Raw genomic sequence first — 22,015 nt, 5'->3', positions numbered from 1 at the left:
AACAGAGTTCACTTGATTTTTTACTATCTGGGAGCTTATTCGTGCTGTAAACTAAAGTAAACCTTAGACTTCACATCGTGCAGGATGAAAAAACAACACGACCCCAGCAGCTGATATACTGTGTGTTTAGTGCTGCCCTCTGGTGGTTCTTTTGGAAAACACTCTCCTTTTTCTTTTTCTTCCATTTTTTCTTCTCTTTCTTGCGGTACTGGGAATTGAACCCACGGCTGGGTAAGCGCTCTAACCACTAAGCCAACTCCGTATCCTTTCCATTTACTTTTAATTTTGAGACGGCCTCACTAAATGGCCCAGGCTGACCTCATATTTGCAATCCTCCTGCATATCGGCCTCCCAAGCATCTGGGATTACAGGCGTGCATCAACCATGCCTGGCTAACAGTCTCTTTGTATAACTCCCTGGCAGGCACTGACCTGAAGGCTTTGCATTTATTAAGTCATTTAATACTTGTTTCACACATGAGGAAACTAAGGCAGTGAGTTGTGAAGTGATTTGTGATTTGCCCGCCACCATACAACTAGTGCGACCTAGCAGAGATCTGCCTCAGGCCTGAGTCTCAGCCTAGGGCACACACAGCAGGTTGGGAAAGCCCAAGTCAGAGAAAATTTGAAGCGACATGCAGAGGGGGGGAAACTGAGGCCCAGGCTGGGCCTTGGGTCTACTCTGTACACTAGAGCCTGAGGGTCACAGCTCAGCCGGGATGCAGCTCGGTGCGCTCACCAGCATTCAGCTACTCACCATCACCCCCTTGACCCAGCCGAAGCGCACAGGCTCCCCGGGGCTCTTCTCACTGTGGGTGCCCGCCTCATCCTCCACCAGCCCGTTGGTCAGCTCCCGGCTGGGCCGGCTGTCGAAGGCCAGGCTGTGCAGGTGGCTTCCTTCCTGCTGGGGTCCAGAGACCACAAGTCAGGCCCGCATGGGTGCTGCGGGCTGGGTCTCTGCGGCCAGTCTCCCGCCTGCTCCACTGTGCCATATCCGGGCTGCCCCAGACTCAGCCTCGGTGGTGTGGAGCTGCTCCTGGGGCTTTGAGAAAGACCACAGTGGCAGCGGGGACAGGTGACACGGGAGGCTGGGCACGCTGGGCACTCCTGATCATGGCACCTGCTTCCTGTTGTGCAGCAGAAGTCTGGGACCCAGTGAGGTAGACACACAGCCTGAGGGGTGCGGCAGGGTTACTGTCACCCGACAGAGGGGCAACAGCATGCCCGGGGCCACGCAGGGACTGGAACCTAGGCCTCCATCCCAGTGCAGCAGGTCCCCCCATGTGTGCCCAAGTGACTGCAGCCCCTGCTGGGGCTTCAGCTCAGCAGCCCTGGGAGATCACAGGGCTGTGTATAGCCACTCTGGGTCAGGATGGAGATTTGCTCTGGGTAGGGAGGAATCCTGTAATTAAAGTCTCAGCCCAGAATCAAGAACGGTCAATGTCAGATGGGAAAACTGAGGCTACACAGAAGCTGTGACAATCAGCACCCCTCGCAGTCCAGCAAGCCCCTGCCTGAGAACACCTTTCCTGCTCTCTCCTCCCCATCTGTGTCAGTGGTGTGCAGCCTGCTTGCATGCTATGCCTGATGGGAGGCTCACTTCCTCCCCAGGTAGCCCACCCTACCCTTGAGTTGCCAGTGCCTGGACAAGAAGCATTACAAGTGCCCAGAGCTTCACAGCTCCCTCTCCTGCCGTTCCATCTGGGCCTCTCAGTCCTTGAGAAAGACCCTCACCCATTCTTACAGCTCAGGGGACAGCCCCAGGGCTCAGAGGCGTTAGGTCACACAGCAGGGAGGTGGCCAGGCTTCTGAGGTGTGCTCACCTTGAGGAAGGAGTGCAGGTCGGCCAGCGTGGGCCGGACCTTTCGAGGCTCGCCGGGCAGGGCGCTGTTGGCATAGTGCTCGTAGGCAGGTACCACGTCAATGGTGTTGTACCCGAAGGTGCGCATGTAGAGGGTGCTGCCGTGGGTCAGGTGGTTGGGGTGGCTGGTGTCATAGGAGGTGGTTGATAGGGGCTCGTCACCCCCCAGGAGAGTGCTGATGGTGAAGCGCCCGCTGCACAGAGCAGGGTTCCCAGGCGTGTCCGTTGTGGGCAGCTCTGCCATTGTGGCTCAGGTAGGGGTCCAGGGTCAGCAAGGACATGCAGGGTAGCTTTATAGGCTGAGTCTCCAGGGGTGGAAAAGGCGGGAGGGTGGCCCAAACCGCCCACAGCTGGTAAGCAGCGACCCTGGACAGGTGGGGTCAGAACACGTGTCCCTCCTGCCCTGCCCACTGTTAGACTGGTGACACGGACCCAGGAAAGAACAGTCACCACAAGGACCCCGAGGGACCTGCGAAGGACCACACTTGCACCCAGAGCCCAGTCCCCTGTCCCAGTGCTGGCCCAGGTCCGGATCTGGTTTTGCCAGCACCTGGAGGCCGCCCCTTGAATGCACAGTGGCAATGGGAGTGAATTCTGTCCCGGAGCTCAAGGCCACTGCAACAAGGACAGCCACTGAAATGAGTTGTAGATGGATGAAAGAGGTGGACCAGGGTTTTGAGAGATTGGCTGTTAGAGAGTAGAAGCTTGAGGTGTCCCCGGAAATGAAGGGCATATTCTCCTAGCTGCTGGGAGAGCTCTCCATGTCTGCCCTATGTCCAGGACCCCAGCTGTGGCCACTCTTCCCCTAAGGGAGGGGAGGAAGGACTGGCTCCCTGTCCTGACTCTAAAAGGCCAGCAGCTGCAAGCTGCCCCTGAGGCTTGGAGTCGGCACCGCAGCCTACTCCACACTCTGTCCGGTGCTACCTCCTTCCCTTCTGCCCACAGGTGCTGAGCCCAAGGGTGGGGTGGCCTAGAAGCTCATAGAAAATCACCGACTCATTGCACCTCTCCAACAGCCTTTCTGCTTGGGGGGATGTGGGAGGCAGGGACAGACGGGGCGCTGTGTCTGCACTCGGTGCTGCCGAGTGAGTGGGGGGCTGGACTGGGAAACATCCCACCCCCACCGCGCAGTGAGCGCAGCAGTAGGGGAGAGGTCCCTGGAGGAGGAGGAGGGTCAGTTTGGAACCAGGCAGGCGAGCTTCCTCCAGAAGGGCCCCTGACCTGAGTCTCAGAGGATGAGTGGCCCTCTTGGAGTCTCCAAGTGGAGACCAGAAGGCCACGACCAGCTCTTGCGGCTGGGACCTCTCGGCTTATACTCAGGCTCCAACCGCCCCACAGAGAGAGATGGTGGGCTCACTTTCTTTCCCTTCCTAGCCCCGCCTCTCAGAGCTCACAGAAGTTCCCCAGGGGACCTCCTCTGAGGGCCTCAGAGTCCTCAGGGCTCCCCGACTTCCCACAGAGAGGCAGCACTCATGGGAGCCTAGCGAGGTACAGTTGGTTCATGTTGCTCGTCACTGCTCTGGGCTGGGGCTGCCCAGGACAGGTGTGCGCAGCTGGAGGCTGGGCCGGGCAGAAGGCGGCAGGTGGGAACAGCTCGGGCTGTTAGTGTGCTGGGGAGTCACCCTGCAGGATGAGGGAGCTGGAGCCCACAAAATCATAGACAAGTCTTTCTGTTTTTGTTTTGTTTTGCAGTACTGTACTAGGGATTAAGCCCAAGGATACTCTACCACTGAGCTACATCTCCATCCCTTTCTATTTTTCTTTTTTTTTCCATTTTGAGACAGGTTCTTGCTAACTTGCCCAGCTCCTCTTGCCTCAGCCTCCCGCAGAGCTGGGATTATAGACATGTACCTGAGCACCAGCCTCACAAACAAGTTTGCAAACCTCAGGGCGTTCTTCTGGGGAGAGGGCCCTACGTTTCATCCAGGGTGTACAATGGAAGCCCACAAAGGCAGGGATTTGGCCCTGTTTTGTTCAGCCACAACTTCAAGCAACTAGAACAGCACCAAGGAGGTGCTCGAGAAAGGCTGTTGACTGGGTGAGGAGGGGGCCCAGAACCACGGAGGGCGAAGAGTGTCTGTGTAGACACCCTTGGCTGACAACTGGCCAGAGGAGGGAACCACCCCCCAGGACTTCGCTGGCTTCCTGTAGCCTGGGGCTCTGCTCTAAGTGGACACTAAGAGGTGACCTGAGAGAACCTAGACCTCAGTGACAAACCCCAAAGGTTATGATTACTATTGTACCTTTTACAAAGTTTAAAAATTCAACACACATTAATTTTTTAAAAAAGAGTCTTCTCAGGATTCCTCTTAATGACACGGAGGCTCCTCTTTCCCTTCCTGCCCTGGATTTCTAGCCCCTCCATCTGCAGGGATGTGGCCTCCGCCCCCGTGCCAGCTGCCAGCAGGGCTGAGGCCTTGAAGACAAGGACTCCGGGCCAAGGACTAGCTGGCTCCACGCTCCGGTCTCTGCAGGCTGCACCCTGGGTGTTGGGGAGGGGATTACGGCACGGTTCCCTGCAGAGTTACTCACTCACTCCCTCCCTTGGGGCCCTGGGGCAGATTTTATCACCCTCTCACTCTCAAACTGCCAATTGACTGGCAAAACTCACAGCTGCCCCAGAGTCCCTTACACCATGCCTACACCTGCCCTGGGCAGCTGTGGAAAATTCCTGATTAAGATCTCAGGACAGGAAGGAGCCAGGGCTCTTTCCAGCGGTACTGAGGCTGTGGCCAGAGCAGGAGCCACAAATTTGCTGGGTGACCTTGGGCAAGTCACTTCCTCTCCCGGGCCTACATCAGCCTTGGAGGGGAGCAAGTGCCACCTCAAGAACCCTTCCGGGCCCCTCGGCATCTCCCTGGGGTGGGATCGAGTTTAAGCAGGATCCTGGAAAGGGCTTATCAGTAGTATAAGCTAAAGGGACTCTCTGACACCTCCTCCCAAAGCACAGACCCCTGTGTGTGTGTGAGCGCATGCACACCAGCGCTTGCGCGCACACACACACACACACACATGCCCCAGGACAGGGGAAGCTTGTATTTGAATGGAACTTTAACTGAGACATGATCACAGGAGCACTCTTCTGGACAGGGTAAGAGCATGCTGTGCAGGGTCAAATAGTCCCTGCCTTCCAGAATTCAGCTTCCAGGGAACCCACAGGCTGGATGGCCCCCAGAGCCCTGCAGGTCGGAGGCTGCTGGTACCCTGAGCAGAGCCCTGTGATCTGGCCTTGGGGAGTCTCAGTTCTGTCAGTTTTCCTGTGACTTTGGACAAGTCACCTGACCTGCGTGAGCCTCAGCTTCTGCAGCAGCAAAGCAGAAATGACACCTCCATCATGCCCATCCACGTCGGCCCCTGAGGGGCACAGGGCCCTTGCCTTCCCTGGCTCCCAGAAGGAAGGAGAGTGAAGCAGGCAAGGACCAGAAAGCTCAGTGGTTGGGGACTGCCCTAGAAGCAAACACCCCAGATGCTGGGGCAGGGAGGAGGGGAGGGGAAGGGGCAGAGAGAAAAGGAGTGAGAGGAGGGGCCATGAGAACCTCTGAGCCCCTCGGCCTCCTGTCTTTGTGGCCACAGAGGCACCTCAGCGACCACTGTGCTCCTCCTGTGTCTGAGGCCCGGGACCCCAGCGCCTAGGTTGGCAGACAGCCCAGCAAGGAGACAAAGCATCTGTCCAGCAGAGGAGAGGGGCTGCCCAGGAGAGGGGAGCAGAGAGGGTGGGTTTGGTCATGCAGAGGACAAGGTGGGTGGGACTGGGCTGTGGTGCTGTGGGCTGGGGGAGGGAAGAAAGGGTGGACATGAGGCTGGAAGGGTCTGATTGTTTCTTTATTCCACGACATTTACTGTCTTCTGCATACCACGTCCTGTGCTGGGCACGGGAGGCCCCACCGGAAACAACACAGAGACCCTGCCCACTAGGAGCTTACATTCTAGTAGGAGAGACAAACGACAAATCAGTAATTGTCACATTTGCTGGTAAGTACTATTAAGGAAACAACAGTTTTTCTCAGGACTGGTATTAGGCCTCTCTAAGGATGAAAAATATGAGCTGATCGCCAATGACGGGAGCCGCCCTCGTGCAAGCAGGTGTTAAGGGGTTGTCAGGGGAGGGTACTGTAACTTCAAGAAGGGCAGGGAGGCCCATGGAGCTGGGGTAGAGGGACCAAGGAGATGGGGTTTGAGACATGGAAGAGGGATGTCCGGGTCATAGGCCGGGGTGGGAAGTGTCTTGTTCCACGACAGTCAGAAATATCATCCTCAAAGATCACTTCGGCACAGACTGAGGGAGACCAGTGAGGACCGCTGCAGGGGCGGGGCATGGCCAGGCCAGGAAGTGCATGGGGAGCTGGATGCAGACGTGTACTCTGAAGGTAGAGGACAGAACCGGCATGTGGATGTGTGTGGGGCTGGGGTTCATGGGAAGCAGGGACCAGGGAGGACTCCAGGGGGAATGAGGGTATCTTTACTGAGTAGGAAGTCCTGACAGGAGGGGTCTGGCTGGCTGATGCTACGGCAACAGGCGGGCTAAACCGGACAACAACGCAGCTCAGTCTTGGGCTCACCCTGGCTGCACGCGGCCCCTACCAAGTGCCGAGTCTGGCACCACCATGGACAGCCAGTGAGCCTGGGGGAGGAGCGGGGAGGGGCAGGCATTGATATTCTCTTAAAGCTCCCCAGGCGATTCTAGGAATCCAGTAAGCTGCAGGGATTGCACTGTCGCACAGCCTCCTCGCACCCCACCCTCTCCCCAAGTCCTTGTGTCCGTCTGACCTGGTCCCACGAGGCTCGCCTGGAGAGAATGGGTATGATGCAACCCTGGTGTCGTGAAATAGCCGGGTAAGAGGATGCGCTGCTCGTCGGCCTGATTCACAACACCAGCTGCAGCAAGATACCAGAACTCCGCCGGCTTCTCCTCCACGGCGTGGCTCCTCTGGTTTTCAGACACTGACAAATGCCAAATGCAAACAACCATCTTCTCCAGGCTGCCCTGGGCCAGAGCAGCACCAGGGCCTGGGCCTGCAAACATGGAAGCTGGATCTCTGCCCACATGGGGCTCACAGACTTGATTGCAAGGAAGAGAGAAAGAGACACAAAAACCTGTACAGTGTAGGAGGAACACAGCGGCAGTGGAGGGCCAGGGCCTGGAAAGACCTGGGAAGCCAGAGGCTGGGCTGCAGCCTTTCAGAACCGAGAACTTAGGATTTCTCATAAGCCTGCAGACCCCATGGTGTGTCTATTGCAGTCCTGGTCCCTCTACCTGGACAATGTTACAGCAGTTGGATACTAAAGTACTTTGAAGCTATTGACAGCTAAAGCAAAAAGGGAAATATGCATACATTAAAACATTTTTGTTGTGAAAAAGACTTGGTTCCATTTTGTTCATAGGTAGACTGAGAAAAATAATGCTTAACCATCATTCACTCCAGAAGTAACTGCAGATGTTACATAGACACACGCAGCTATTTTGGAGGATATGCAGAACAAGGTATGATCATCATCCTCAGGGGCCGAGATTATCAGAGGAGGTGACACCAACATAAGCCACAACCTGTCATAAAAGCATAAATCCCTGGATAAAAGGGATGACTCTGTCTGGCCAGGGGAAGGGTGGAATAAGATATTTGAAACACCAGTTAGAATAAAGCAAAAAAGATAACCAATAAATTAAGAGGGCAAGAACTCAGTCTTAGCTTGGAGCTTCCTGGCAGCCAAGGCAAAAAATGGAATCATGATCAGCAGCCACTGTCTGATAGCAGAATGATAGTTAATTCTTTTTCTTATCCTCCTCTCACAAAGAAAACAAACCTCAGTTAACCCTTTATCCTTCCATTCACGCACAACCAAGATTTCTAATGAAGATGTTGCCTGAGCTTAGCCCTGATGCATGAACACAATGGAAGTGGAAATTCTAATTTTTAAAAAAACCAGTCCTATAGTAACAGATGTGACTGCAGGTTTCTCCCCACTGCTGACTCTGCCAATATGCTCTCCCAAAAGATCAAAGTCAAATCTATTATCTCTGCTATCCCTAGTTTTTCATTTTAAAATATGCCTTCAGTGCTTCTCATTTTATGGGAAACTACGACAAACATGGTCCTTCTGCCCAAATTTAAATTCCATGGATGCATTTCTAGCTGGAACACTCTTTAAGGGACTCTTCTGTCATAGGACAGAAGACCCACGCCTACTGCAGCAGGAACCAGGGGCCCTAGAATCTCAGAGCTGCCTTTATACCCCACCACCCCATCTCTGTGACCCTGTACACAAGCCAAGCCTAGCCCTGGACACAGGGAGTGGAAGGACATGAGATGAAGGAGGCCTGGCCTGGCTTTACGCCCCCTTCTTTATGACCTGTGTGCTTTGCTTTCATTATCCAACAAGTGGAGAAATTCTACCCAGTGAATGATTTGTTGGTTTGTTGTTTGTTTTTTAATGCTCAGGAGTGGGGATTTGTGAAAGAACTTTTAGAAGACATTTAGAAGACATTTAATTTAGAAACAAATTTTTAAAAATGGGGATGAGAGAATTCAGCATTTTAGTTAACAGAAAAGTATGGAAAAACCAACTCCACTTCAACTCTTCAAACTGACCCTGTTGGGCCAGTTTGTCCAATGTAAGACAATGCTTTCTGGTAAAAGCAGCTGCTCAATTTTTTTTTTTAAATTTAAAAATTGGGACATGGGGAAGAGTGGGAGCAAGAGAAGCTCAGGATCAGAAAGCAGAAACACAAAGGGCATTGCCTCTGGTTGTTTGCAGTCCTCAGAACTCAGGCTTCAGCAGAAGCTGTATGTGAAAGCAGGAAATACACTCAGAGATAGAGAAATTCAGTTAACAGCTCTCACAACCCTCTGGCTGCCCCTTTACCAGTTACTTGAAACAAGCTTCTCACCTTAACACCCCAAAGCAGAGTCCCTAAGGCTCTTCCGCCAGTGGTCATCCAGCACCCAGCAGGCAACACAAGGTCACACTTGTGCTCAGGCTGCGCTTGGTAGGATGGGGACAGGGGTCTCTGCCCCCAGCTGGGTCCAGAGGGAGCCTCCTAGATGTGGCTGGGTGCAGGTATGGAGCCCCAGGCAGGAAGACTGAGGGGCTGGCTGCATGTGGAGTGGAGAGATGTAGTAAATAGAAGGTCACAATCCTGCCTGGCTAGGGGGAAAAGGTACCATTCCTAGGCCTGTTAGGTCAGCTTGCCAGGTCTCCACCACGGTCAAAGACAGTGGTCACTATTTAGGGTGTAGTGGAGCAAGAGTGGGGTTCTCACCCCAGGGGCGCACAGCTTGCAGCAGCACTATAGAGTGAGGAGGCTGGGGACAGGCCCCGGTCAAGGCCGGTCCTGACAACGTGGAAGGCTGAGGCAGGTGGACACCAGGGAACAGCATCTTTGTTTGGGGCCAGAGGACTCAACCCAATGAGGCAGATGGTCATTCGCTTGAGGATTCCTGGAAAATGTTCCCCCACTCCCACACGCGTGATGACTGTCTACACCATTCTTACTGGTTAACTACCCAACATCGAAAAGCACGTGGATGGTTGTCTTTGACCTTGGCAGGGACCCTTGGCAAACGGGCCCACATATGGCATGTTTTTTCCTAACCCAGTGAAATTGTTATCCTATTTAGTACATCTCAGATATTTTGCAAACGATCATGTTGTACGTGTTGGGGAGAGTTCCCCATTTTGAGAGGCCAACAGTCCCACTTCATAACTCCTTGCTTTCAGTCAAAACAGGGTTTCCTGGCACTGGCAGGGCATGAAAATTGCCCAGGAAGCCTTTAAAAAACATGTATCAGTGCTTAGCTTTTCTCTAGGCCAGAAGCTCAAGGGTGGGCAGCAGGGAAATCAGTTTTGTGAGCTCTCAAGGTGATTCTAAGATGTCACTGACATTCAGACCTGCAGAGCTGGAGCCAAAAGTTAAAGGAAAGTAGGTCTGGTGACTAAAGCTGTGTGCAGTCCAAAGGGATGGAACCCAGGGCCTCACACATGCTCTGCCACTGAGCTGTCCCCCTGGGCTGGGAATGCTGATTTAGAGTTTTGCTTTGTTTTTTAACCTACCATCTTGTAAAAGGCTTTTAACTCCTGTTTAGATGCATGAATACCCAAGCTGGCCACCAGCCCTTCGTGCTAGAGCCATTGCCAAGAGCAACAGGCAGCCTTATTATTGTTGGCTTGCCCAGTCATGTGTGTGACCCCCCAATCAGACACCCCTGACTCATCTCTGTCTCATGAGCTACAACCCCCAGGTGCCCCTACCCCGCATACTCACCTCTTGAACAAGAAGAATATTCTACAATCAGGCTTCTCCCTGAGGGCAGGGTCGAACATGAGGTCTGCAGCCTCTGGCAGCCCCTCAGCTTACCTCAGTCCTGTTGTTCCTCCTGCTTCAAGGTGGTAGGAGAGATTGACAGCTGCACTGCTTAGCCAGGGCATAAGAAGGAGGACAGCTGCGGCCGAGAGTGTACCTTGGGCTCGCTGCATCCTGGGCTAAGAGGACGGTCATACCGCACAATGCTCTCCCATTTCTCGCAGGTCTGAATCCTACTTACTTGTAGCTGGCTCCTGCATCACCAAGCCCCTTGGAATCTTGCCTTTTTTTTTTTTTTTTTTACAGTAGTGTGGATTGAACCCAGGATCTTCATCACTGAGCTACATCCCTAGCCCTTTTAAAATATTTTTTAGGTACAAACTCATTAAGTTGCTAAGGTGCCCAGTCTAGAACTTGTTCTTCTGCCTCAGTCTCCCAGAATACTAGTGAGACCAAGAGACAAGGGACAAACTACAAGGGCCTGAGTAAACTGAAGGAAAGGTGAGATAAACCACAAGGGAAATTTGAGTGCAAAAGACAAAGGACTAAAACAACCTGCTGACAACAAAAAGCCAGGCAAGCAGCAGCAAACCTGCAGTGTCACACATCCTCTGCCTGCCTTGTCTCACGTGGGCCCAAGAGCTGTACATAAGCGTCTAGGTTTGGGCGCTTCCTTGGCGTCTTTTTTGTCCCGCTCATCTGTCAAGAGCTTTTCTTTGTTCTTTCTAGGATTTTTTTCTCTTTTTTGGTACATGGAATCAAACTCAGGACCTTGCGCTTGTCAGATACACACTCTTTGTTCTTTCTAGTAGCCACACCCGGTACCTGTTCTGCCGTCAGAACTCAGATGGAGAGAGCTGGTTACATCTCTGGTACCCAACACGGCGCTCAACTTCTCTACAGAGAGGTTAGTGTGGCGGAACAGCCAGATCAATCACATGCTCTTTTCCTCTGTCCCTGTTTTACATTCTACAAAACAGTAGGTAATCTGTTTGGACTTTTCCTGTCTTCTAGTATGAGAGACCCCTCTCTTCCCCAGACATGTCTTGATAGATTTACTAGGCTAGGGAACAAGGTAGGATCCTAGCCTATATTCTGAGTCTCCTGGTCCCTGACACCCCTGCCTAACTTTCATAGAGCCGATATCTAACAAGCAACCCCCTAGATTTCCGGAGAAATGTTTGTTAGGGCAAAGGGGAAAGTTAAGAGAGAGAGTCCCCCTAGGCCGTTTTACTACTCCAACCTGCTGAAAGCCAGCCTCACTACTCTAGCACCTCCTCCACGGGCAGGGAAGCTAGTGTTGGAACTCACTCTTGGCTACTTCTCTAAGCAAAAGCCTCTTGGCACCACTGTCCCTCTGTCCTAGAAGTTGGGCTAAGGGCTGTCACTTGGACCCCCAAAATTTATTCAATCAAACCCATCTATCCAGCATGAAAAACAGGCCTCAGGTGCATCCTCCTGGACAACTCGTGGTGGCAGAGTGAACTAAAGTCAACCTGCCTCATGCCATGGAGACCCACTCTCTTGCTGTCATGAGCAGAGAGAGGTAGAAAAAGAGGAATAAGAGATATAAGGTGGCGCTTACTTCCTAACCTCTCTTACAAGAGCTTTCCCGTTATTTTCCTGTGGCATATATCCTATATCAAAAAGTTTACCTAGTATCTCCAATACAGGAGAACAACTAGGGAAAAGCAGTTTACCATAATATCTCTAATACAGGGACATAGCTGTCAGAGGAGCATTTTACCATAGTAAATCTAACATGGGAAACAGCTGTCAAAGGAACAGTTGTACCAAGGGTTGGAGGGGCCTACATTCTGGATATGGCTATTGCAAAATTAAGATAAACTATCAATTTAATCCTTCTTTAAACAGTCCTTGCTTTCACTATATAAAAGGGGTTTGTTTTCTCTCTTTGCCTTTCTGACTGGTATTAATTTATTACAAAAAATCTGTTATGATTCATCCAAAAAGTGTTAATTGGTCACCCATAAGAAGTTCTGACTAGTCTATTTATAGTTATACACTTAAATTATTATAGTTCAACTTGGCCAGCACATCTAAAAGTACACTCTGATTTAAAAGTAATTCTTGGGTGTGTTCTGTGTTCCTTGTTTGTCCATTTAAACTGATTAGAGTACCTACAACTGCTTTGTTAAAGTTTTTTGAACTCTCTTTCTTTTATTTTTGCCCTTATAAGGGCCCAAGATATAGCTCAATAGTACAAGTGCCTGCCCGGCAAGCGCAAGGTACCGATTCAATTCCAGGTACCCAAAAAAAAAAAAAAAAAAAAAATTGCCCTTATAAATTTCTGGCTTTTTGGGGTAGTGAAAAACCAGTAATACAGGTTTTTGGGGATATCAAAATCCCCCAAAACTCACTTAAGGCATTGACATGAGGGCTAAGGGGCTTGAGGGACTTCTAAATAAAAGCCTTAAAATTTGATAACATAGAGGTTTTAGCCAGGAGTGGTGGCACACGCCTGTAATCCCAGCACTTGGGAGGTTGAGGCAGGAGAATCATTATGAGCTTGAGACCAGCCTGGGCTACAAAGTGAGCTCAAGGTCAGCCTGAACTGCATAATGAGACCCTGTCTCAAAAAGACAAAAAATTAAAAAAAGAACCCAAGACATACAGGTTCTATATAATTTAGGTTAATATATGTTTCCATGTGTCAACTTTCAGATGTACGTCATCCTCCCAAATTTCTACTTAGATTGGTTCAGAGATAAGTATACACTCATGATATTAACACAAATGTTCTTTGGTTCACATAGCTTAACAGTGAGCTATTTTAAATCAATTGGTAAGGGCTGGGGATTTAGCTCAGCGGCAAAGCGCCTGCCTGGCAAGCGCAAGGTCATGAGTTCGGTTCCCAGTACCGGAGAAAAACCAAAATAAATAAATAAATAAGTAAATAAATAAATTGGTAAAATAAAGATGTCTTTAAAGTTGGTGACATGTCTCCATCCAAGTTGTTAGCCAATCAAGATAATATCAAAAATTGCTTTTATAAATTCAATGCCTATTGTTGTCTGTATCAAATAACTTCAAGAATTTTTCCTTGATCAAAGATAATATGTAACTTCAAAAAAAGGGTTAACTGTTACAATTTGTTTTTCATAAGTCACCTAAAATAATTAAGATAAATAAGAGAAGACCCGATGACCTTGGGAAAACTGCTGGACAAGACTCCCCTGGGTGGATGAAAGAGCAGCTGCCTGAACCAGTTTGCTCAGTTTTGTCCCATGATGAGACTTTCTGGTTTTTGCCAGAGTCTTATGGGAACACACCCCAAAAATGTTATGAAATATATAATTATAGTATACTGAAGTTGGCTATAATTAAAATGCTAAGTTTCCTATTTCTAAAACTGTAACTTTTCTTAAGATATTAAAATCCTTTTGGTTAAACTTATAAAACTAGATTTAAAAATGATAGTTCTATATTTACACTAAGAAGTTTCTTGTGTTTTCCATGGTTAAACTTTTAATTACTAAAACTTGAGTTTTAAAAGTTAAAGCAAATGTTGACTTAAATAATGTTTTCAGTAACCCATTTATAATTCATTAAACAACTATTAACCTTAGTTTATGATATAACCTATATATATAAAACAAAGAGTCTAAACTTTAATGTTAAGATGACATAAGCTTAACACATGCAAAATAACTAATGGATTTTCTCTTTTATACAGTATACCTCTAGACTTTAGACATAAAATGATCAAAATTTGACAACTGCCTAAGTTTGGTCCTGCCATTTGAAACTTGATCTGCCATCTAGTGGCTTTGATTAAACATTTTGCTTTTATATAACGAGACACACTTATATTACAAAATAAGTCTATCTGTGGTCAACAGCACTGTTTCCTGTACTTACAAGAACTCTAAAGATTTTCCTAATTCTTGTCAGTGGTTATACCTTGTAAGCCTGTTTTTTTAAAAAATCTAAATTCTTCCTTAAATATAAATACTAAATGTAGCTGTAACAAATTATTATTAACCTCACAGTGTATTAAATGTTTTTTGTTTTTTGTTGGTCTTTTTGAGGCAGGGTCTCCCTATTCAGTTCAGGCTGTCCTTGAGTTCACTTTGTAGCCCAGGCTGGCCTCAAACTTGCAACGAACCTCCTGCCTCAGCCTCCTGAGTGCTGGAATTACAGGCGTGTGCCACCACGCCCGGCCCATATTAAATGTATTTGTGTTTCCCAAATGTACAGGGCTTCAAAGATACGAGGCTAAAACACATCTTATTATACTGGTGACTTCCAGACTAAAGTTGTGTGTGATGGTAAAACTTTCTATAATTATATAATTGAGTTATAACAGTATATGATTTATAGTTGCTAAGTAACATCTCTAAACTTTTTAAATCCTCTGTGAGTTCCTTACATATGTCACAGGTCCCTAGATATAAAGATATTGAATATAAATTTTTGAGTTAAAGTCCAGCTGTTGTGTATAACTTTTCTACCTTCCTAATCTTAATAAAGATTAAAGTAGCTATATGTCAAGAATAAGAATGCTTGTTCTAGATATAAAGAACAGACCTCTGTACGACTGGCAAAGATGCCTAGGCGAGTCATGACAAAAAGTAAGACAGGTTGCAGCCCGACCTTGGTTTGGGGTGGGCTGTGCCTGCAGTGTGACCCCAACGTAAGGCAGGTAGCTCACACAGCCTGACCTTAAGACTTCCACAAGGTCTCATCTTTTCTCACTTTTTTCTTTCTCCTTTTACCTCTTTCCAAAAATATACACGGGAGATCTTAAAAACATACAGTACATCTTAAATAACTATGGGTAGCTCAATGTTTGTTTCCAAAATGACACCTTTAGGTTTTATTTTCTAAGCCCAAGGGCAATTTAATAAACCATACCCAGTTTTTGCCCGCAGGACAAAAGCCAAGAGAGGGGAAAGAGAGGAGAGAGGAGGGGGAGAGGCGGGGAAGCGGGAGCGCAAGTGAGCGAACACTGGGATTACAGCTGTCTGCCATCACACCCAGCAAAAGAAGTTCAAATGAGTCGGTCTTTATGTGTCCCTGTCTTTGTGTGTGCTCTTATCTCTTCTCCCTTCTATGTAGTGAGCCCCAGAAAGCAGAGATGATCCCATGGGCTCTTCCCCAAGAGTTCTGGTGGGTGCTGAATGGGTGACTGAGCAAGGCCCTGGAGTCAGCTGGTGGGGAGAGGTCCACCTTATAATAGGAAGAAGCCCCTTACTGGTGCTCACCCCAGTAAAATGTAGGCTCCTTGAGGCAGGGATTTTAATTCAGTTCACCACTGTCCGGTTTCTAGAACAACACCTTTCTACTTAGCAGTCATGGAATAAACAGGAACCACAAGTTGAACTTGACATGTCAATGTCTATCCCCTAGTAACAAATGTTTGGCTGTCACTGATCTAATTTTGTATCTTGCCAAATAAATAAATCCATCCAGAGCTGACGTGGGGAGAATTGACTCTACCTGCACCCACATGAACACTTGCTTGAAGGGAAGACGCTGTGGCAGTGGATGCGCTGCCTTCGAGATCCCTCTGAATGAGGCAGGAGCAGAGTGACCAAAACTTTTACTTCCTGAGAGCCTAATGTGTGACAGGTCATAGGCAGGTGATTTACATGTCAACTTGGTTACCCCAATGGTCTGATGGAATGGGAGCCGACATCTTGCCTTCCACATAAGCAAAGTGGTCCACAGTGTCCCTCAGCTGCACCGTCACATGGTGATGAAGGGCTTTTACCGACTTCCAGGCCAGAGGCCCAGCTGTGGATGTGCCCTCACAGTGCGCAGCCCTGAAGCCTCGTGGGCAGCTGCCTAGCTAGGGCTTGCTTGTTTTGCTCAGAGCTCTGTGCTCCCGGGCTTTGATCTTAGGGTTACCTTCCCAATGCTCCTTGTTCTTTCTTTCTCACCCTTTCTCTCTCTGGCATTGCTGAACTCTTTACTTTCAGAACTTAGTTTTCAAAGAATCCCTGAAATCCCTGAGCAGTTTGTGCTTTCTAATGTAATGACTGCTGCTGACCACCAGAGGGCCACAACTCAGACATCTGTTCTTGAGGATAAAGTGCCCTTTTGGGTTGGGTTTAAATGTTCCTAAAACCACAGTCAGGGTGACCTGTCAGACCCATCAAAAGCTCACCCGAGACCCCCCACCCCTGCATATGGGGGGTCAGCAGGGTAGCAAGAGTGATGCTAACAGGGAAGGAGAGACGTGGGACAACTGAGGAAAGGAATTTCTAGCCAGTCTCCCCAGTGACAGTGTGTCCTGTGCACCACCACTGCGAGCAGCTCCGGTTTGGAACACCATTCCCACATCAGTCTTCATATTTCTCTGTGACTGTTTGCTTCCCAGGGCTTCTACTGCCCAAACCTGGCAATTTCCAGGGAACAGCCAAGGGGCCACTCAGGTCGGGCCTGTGTCTTTTCTTGCCACCTGGGACTCAGAAATAAGCCTCACTCTGCTGAAAAGCCTGCAGCAGTAAGAAACCTGGATAAACAGGTCACCCTTAACTCCAGTGGCCCTGCCCCCACATACCTCCAGTGTCCCCTGGTCGTCCAGAGCTTTCCAGCCCAGCCCAGCCAGCTCCAGGAGGGACTAAAGAGTCTCCTCCTTAAACTCTATGATGGGTTTGAGGGTCCAGATGACTCATCAGGAATCGGCCTCCTGATGGCTCCAGGGGCCTGCCCAAGCTGACGGTCCCCACATGGAGAATAGGCTGCAATTCTTTCTATGTGGCCCCTCCAGGGAGAGAACGAGGCCAGTGGGCAGTTGGAGCTGTCACTTCAGGGCTTTTCATCAGGGCAGTGGTCCCCAGGTGGAGAGAAAAGAACACCCCGTCTCCCAGCATTTCCGTATCTCTAAGCAGAAACCCCTGCCCCAGATGCTGAGGATGCCCCCTCTGACCAAAAACTGTTCAATTCCTGTCCCAGAGAACAGGAGACACATGTCCTACGGCTAGGCCCAAGCCTCCCTCACCACCCAATCCAACGGCCTCCCACTCCTGCTTCCCCTTCTGCAAGGCCAGCACTGGCTCTCAATCCCCATTTAAAATGCCTTCTACTGAAGGTCACAGAATTTAACTGCTCCCACTTCCGGAATACATGCCACATGCTGGCGTCACCACTAACACGCTTTTCATTTACTGTCCCACCACACTTCCAGCCAGAACCTGACCTTCCCCGGGCCCCAGTCGGGACTGAATCCGGAGGCTTGGTGGGGGTAAGACTTGGGCTGAGGTGGGAGCCCTGTACTTACAGAGGCTTCCGGGACTTCGCGGACCCAGGGGCTAGGCAGGCCTTGGGAACTTTCCTTGCAGGGCGTACAGAAGGCCTGGCTCACTCAGCCCGACGAGCTCGGAAGAGGTACTTCTATTGGCTGCTGAAGAGCCCTGGCCTATGCCTCAGCTAGATACTCCCAGGAAAGTTTTCCATTCACTAAAGGACTGAACAAAGGGAGCACATGGCACTTTGGGAAAACATTCCAGAAATTTACTCGCTGTAGACAGGAGTGGTGGTGAAGGAAGCACCCTAAACACAGTAAATGCGGAAGTTACGATACAGAAAGGAACACGCAGAGCACACACGACTGCCCACCCTCCCCCCTCTCCCCAAACACCACACAGAGCAACCATGTCGGGAAAGCAAAGACAAAAGAAAGCAAAGTAGTCAACGGGATAAAGCAGTGACTTTTCCCTATCACGTTTCTAACACCAGTTACCACTGATCAAGAAAACACAGTACTTTGCCTCTTTCTCATAAAGTACCTGGCGTTTGACATCCCTGATAGAAAACACCTAGTAGGTGACAGGAGTTGAGGTTAACTGGTACCCACAATTATCCCATTCAGCCTGCCTGCCTAGCTCTTCAGAACTGCATTCCAGTTATTGCCCTCTCTCGAGTGATTTCAATCTCACTGTCATTTCTGCTGCACACAGAAGTGCCACCGTGACAAATCAGGGTAATCCAATTTAGCTGGAGAGCTCCTAGCAGCCTGAGCCAGGCAAGAAGATATCTAGGCAGGGCGTGCCAGCAAAACCACATGAGGGCCAGGCAACAGCTGGACATATTTACACTAAGAACTTCTGCAATGCTTATATAACAGGCAACTGAGTGTCCTTTATTCACTAAGTCAAGTGTCCTTTATTCACTAAGTCTGGCCTGAATGAAGGGGTCTTGCCTACAGGTCACACAGTTCTGGATACCACCAGAGGGCCTGGCGAGGTCAGGTCTGATGTTTTGAGGGTAGAATCCCCCTCTGGGATCACTGACTCCCTGCTTCCTATTCAAACAGAAGCCAGTGCCTGAGACAAATTTTTTTTTTTGGTCTTTTTGAGACAGGGTCTCCCTATGCAGTTCAGGCTGGCCTTGAGCTCACTTGTAGCCCAGGCTCATCTTGAACTCCCAACGATCCTCCTGCCTCAGCCTCCCGAGTGCTGGAATTACAGATGTGCCTCACCACACCTGGCTCCTGAGGCAAATATTTTCATGCTCTTGTCCTCAAGAAAACCCATGATTAAGGGCAAAGGCAGCTGGAGTACAGATCATGCCAGTACAGTGCTGGGTTCTGCCAGCACCTGCCTCCCCATTCCCACTTTTTTGATTACAGACCAAGTCTTTATAATGATGTTCTCATTACCCTTCTTCCCATCGGGAATTGAACCCAAGGCCTCACACACGCTAGGCAAGGGCTATGCCACTGAGAGACCTTCCCAGCCCCTAGCCTTTATTATCATTAACAGTAAAAAACAAATTTCCTGATGTCTCGGAGCTCTGCAAATTTCCTTTATCTGACCTTGAAAAACATTTTTCTCCTCTACATTTCTCCTCTACTTTCAGACTGAATGCCTAGTAATGACCTCAGGCTGAAACAAAGCCTGAATCCAGGTGTGAGAAGCTGCTCTAAGGGAGCGGGTGGAAGTCACAAGGCCAAAGCAAAGCATCTACTCAAACACCCACGGGGCAAGTCACTCTGGGACAACATGGGCCACATGTAGAAGAGAATGTCACAAATCAAAGTTGAGACAACTGTTCTCCTTCCCAGGATAACAACTTATGAGTATTTCCACTTACATGATCTTGGAAAAAAGATCAATAGAAGGCAGCGTCCCTTTTCTTACACTAATGCACAACTCTAGGATGGACTGATCATGGACATCTCCAGCGACCCAGCACAGCCCAGCACCCCAGCACTGCGTGGCTCTGCTGCTGTCTGCTGAAGTCCAAGCTGATACATAAATCCATGTGGCCTAGCAGTGCAAAGACAAGCACAGATCATTTGGAGTATCTTTCTGAACATTCTAGTTGGTAGTTTTTCACTTTATGCCACTCCCCTTTTCCATTAGAAACAAATGGCTGAAAGATTCAGTGTACTTCCGCCCCCACTCTATAAGGAATACTAATAATGTAATTCTATGAAACCCTCAGAAAATGGGCTGTGGGCAGGTAATTTCTGTTAGAATTGCAATCAGTGGACATTCAGGACTCTGAAAACAGCTTCATTTTCCTCCAGGATTCTAGACAGTTCCTGTTTCATGAGCTGCTGGCTTCTCTGATATTCCTGAAATGTGGGCACAAAAGCCTTTACTGAAGCAAGATGTGTATTTCCACCAGGGACTTTATAGGTAACAACTCCTTCCCAAAGTGCTGGACACACTATTCAGCCCACCGCCATGGCTCAGTGAGGCTCAGTTTGAGTCCAGAGCTGGGGCTGGCAGCACTTTGGCAGGCCTGGGGCAGGGTGCCAGTCTGGGGTTTTAATCTCTATCACAGCATTCTGGCTCCAGGCACTTCCTGAGTGGCATGATGGAAATTTGGCAAGTGATATGGGGTACCTAAAGAAGCAAATATTCTCATGCTAATGGAGAAAAAAGGGAGGTTGGGATCCAATCTAAAGCAGTAGGGTACAATGGCACATCAGGAAGCAATTGTTAAGTTTAGTTTAAGTGTTTGGACCAGGAGCATTTACTCAAATAGAGTAGCCGGGGTGAATCAGCAAATGCTGCACACTACGCATTATCCTTTGCTTATAATAACCTAAAAACTACGATTTAACTTGATGCATCAAAAGAGTAACAACAGAGGCAGCCAAATTATGGTTACGTCAATAACCAGATTCTAAATTCTTAGACGGAGCAGCTGGGGCTGCTTCCTGGCCCCAGTGTACATAGGCACTTCCCGAGCTTTGATAAGCTGCCCAGCTCAGGAGCATAAACCATAGGAGCTGTTCTAAAAGAGCTTACAGTTCCACTTCAGGTTTCCCTTCGAAATTGGACAGCAAGTTTATTTTAAAACAAAAACAAAAGGATCCATGAACTCAAATCTCCAGGCTTCTGGAAAAGATGCAGATCACATCAGGACCCTCCTTAGAGCATCTCAGTGAGTTAATTATGAGCCATGTGAAAACAGGTGCTAATGTCCCTGTCAGTCTCCAAGTGCCCTTGATTTTGTTAGAAAGATTAGAATCTCATCCCTGGAAGACAAGAGACTCCCAGTGCCATTTGCTCTCAGACTGTCTGGGTAGTAATGAAATCATGGGACAACACACAGGGAAAGAATTTAGTTCTTGAACTGGGGAGCTGATGACTTTTGAAGCTAGTAACTTGTCAGAGGGCCATGATTTCTGAGCACAATCTAAATAAGCATGGATGCAAGGGAACCTGCTGATGTTGTGGTCTTGCAAACTTGGCTTGTTTCTCCTCTGCTCTGCACACACCCAGCAGGCTGTGTGTGACCACAGAATCAGTATGAAGGACATTTGCTCTGGCAGGCTGAGCCCTTCCGGTTTGAACCTCATTATCTTACTCTTCTTACAAGTCTCCTCTGAGCAAGTCAACTGCCAGCTAGTGATCACTTCACTTTCACTCGCAGATCAAGACCTGGTTGCTTTCTTTTCCCTTTTAGTTTTCTGGTCTCATAGATCAAAAGTACTCATCCTCTCTATAGAGATGGTTCTACTACTCTGAGCAAGAAGAACTGTACCATGCAGGGAAAGACAGTTACCTCTCACAGGGTCATGAACAAGAGATGAGCCATTAAGCATATACTATTTAAACAACTTGAGCCTTCTCTCATTTGTGATATTGCTTTATATTTCTATCTCCGATTAAGATCCAATATTAAAAAGCAAAACACTCTATGAAAATTCAGAGTATTTTTTAAAGCACTATAAAAACAAATAGTTTGTTTAAATTAGCACAGATAAACAGGGCATAACTTGCTAAATCAAGTCCCCTGCAGGACTTATCTTCCCAGACTTTCCAATAAAGCTCAATCGAAGACTGCACTCCAGCATGACAAGATGGGACCAGAAGCGCTGTGCAGACACAGCCCTACTGATCTTCAGGCTACATCCTTGATGGAAAATGAAGTCCCACAGTTCAGCAGCAGATGGTCCTATTATCTACAGATTAGCTCTTTCCCAAAAGGAAAATAACACTTCCTTTCACAAGTATTAAAGGAAGAGGAGGGTGACCACACCCTGTAACGAAAGGCTTCTCCCTAGGGCAAAGGCACGGTAGAGATTCTTTGGCATCTTAGCATCCTCCTGAGAAAGATTACATACACCTCAGTGGAACAGACCAGTGCCATGTGTTGCATGGTCCCAGCTGGCCCAGTCAGAAGCAAACACTTGTCCTCATTTCCTCACCTATTTTAGACCTGGGCTTTGGGACTAGGGTAGAAGATACAGAACTAATGATGGGTGACTACTGTTCAGGAACTAAACACCTGTAGTGCAGGTGCCATATGGTATCAGCATTCTGTATGTCAGACCCTCAGAATGTGACCATGAGCTCACCTGGCCAACTGTCTTCTTGAGTGGGGAATGGGGGTCATCTAAGCAGCGGAACTGACCGCCACAGAAGG

The 22,015-nt window shown here is 48.8% G+C and overlaps 1 protein-coding gene across 2 annotated transcripts in view; it reads right to left on the bottom strand.

Annotated features, from left to right (window-relative positions):
• Slc12a3 (solute carrier family 12 (sodium/chloride transporter), member 3) overlaps nucleotides 1–2,110 on the bottom strand; it is a 34,566-nt gene extending 32,456 nt beyond the window's left edge. The window contains exons 1-2 of one of the 2 annotated variants that reach the window (XM_005388362.2): nucleotides 1,823–2,110; nucleotides 757–903 (exon numbers count right to left, since the gene is read on the bottom strand). In XM_005388362.2, the coding sequence (XP_005388419.1) occupies nucleotides 757–903; nucleotides 1,823–2,104 (429 nt within the window). In that variant the 5' untranslated portion in view covers nucleotides 2,105–2,110. The remainder of the gene's footprint in view (nucleotides 1–756; nucleotides 904–1,822) is intronic. The other variant, XM_005388363.2, reaches the window with a different exon arrangement.
• Nucleotides 2,111–22,015: the final 19,905 nt, after the last annotated feature.

Source organism: Chinchilla lanigera, unplaced genomic scaffold (assembly GCF_000276665.1).
Source record: "Chinchilla lanigera isolate Chin_1 unplaced genomic scaffold, ChiLan1.0 scaffold00032, whole genome shotgun sequence".
NCBI lineage: Eukaryota > Metazoa > Chordata > Mammalia > Rodentia > Chinchillidae > Chinchilla > Chinchilla lanigera.
Note: the sequence above shows the minus strand (reverse complement) of the source record. Positions and strands in the feature narration are given on the sequence as shown.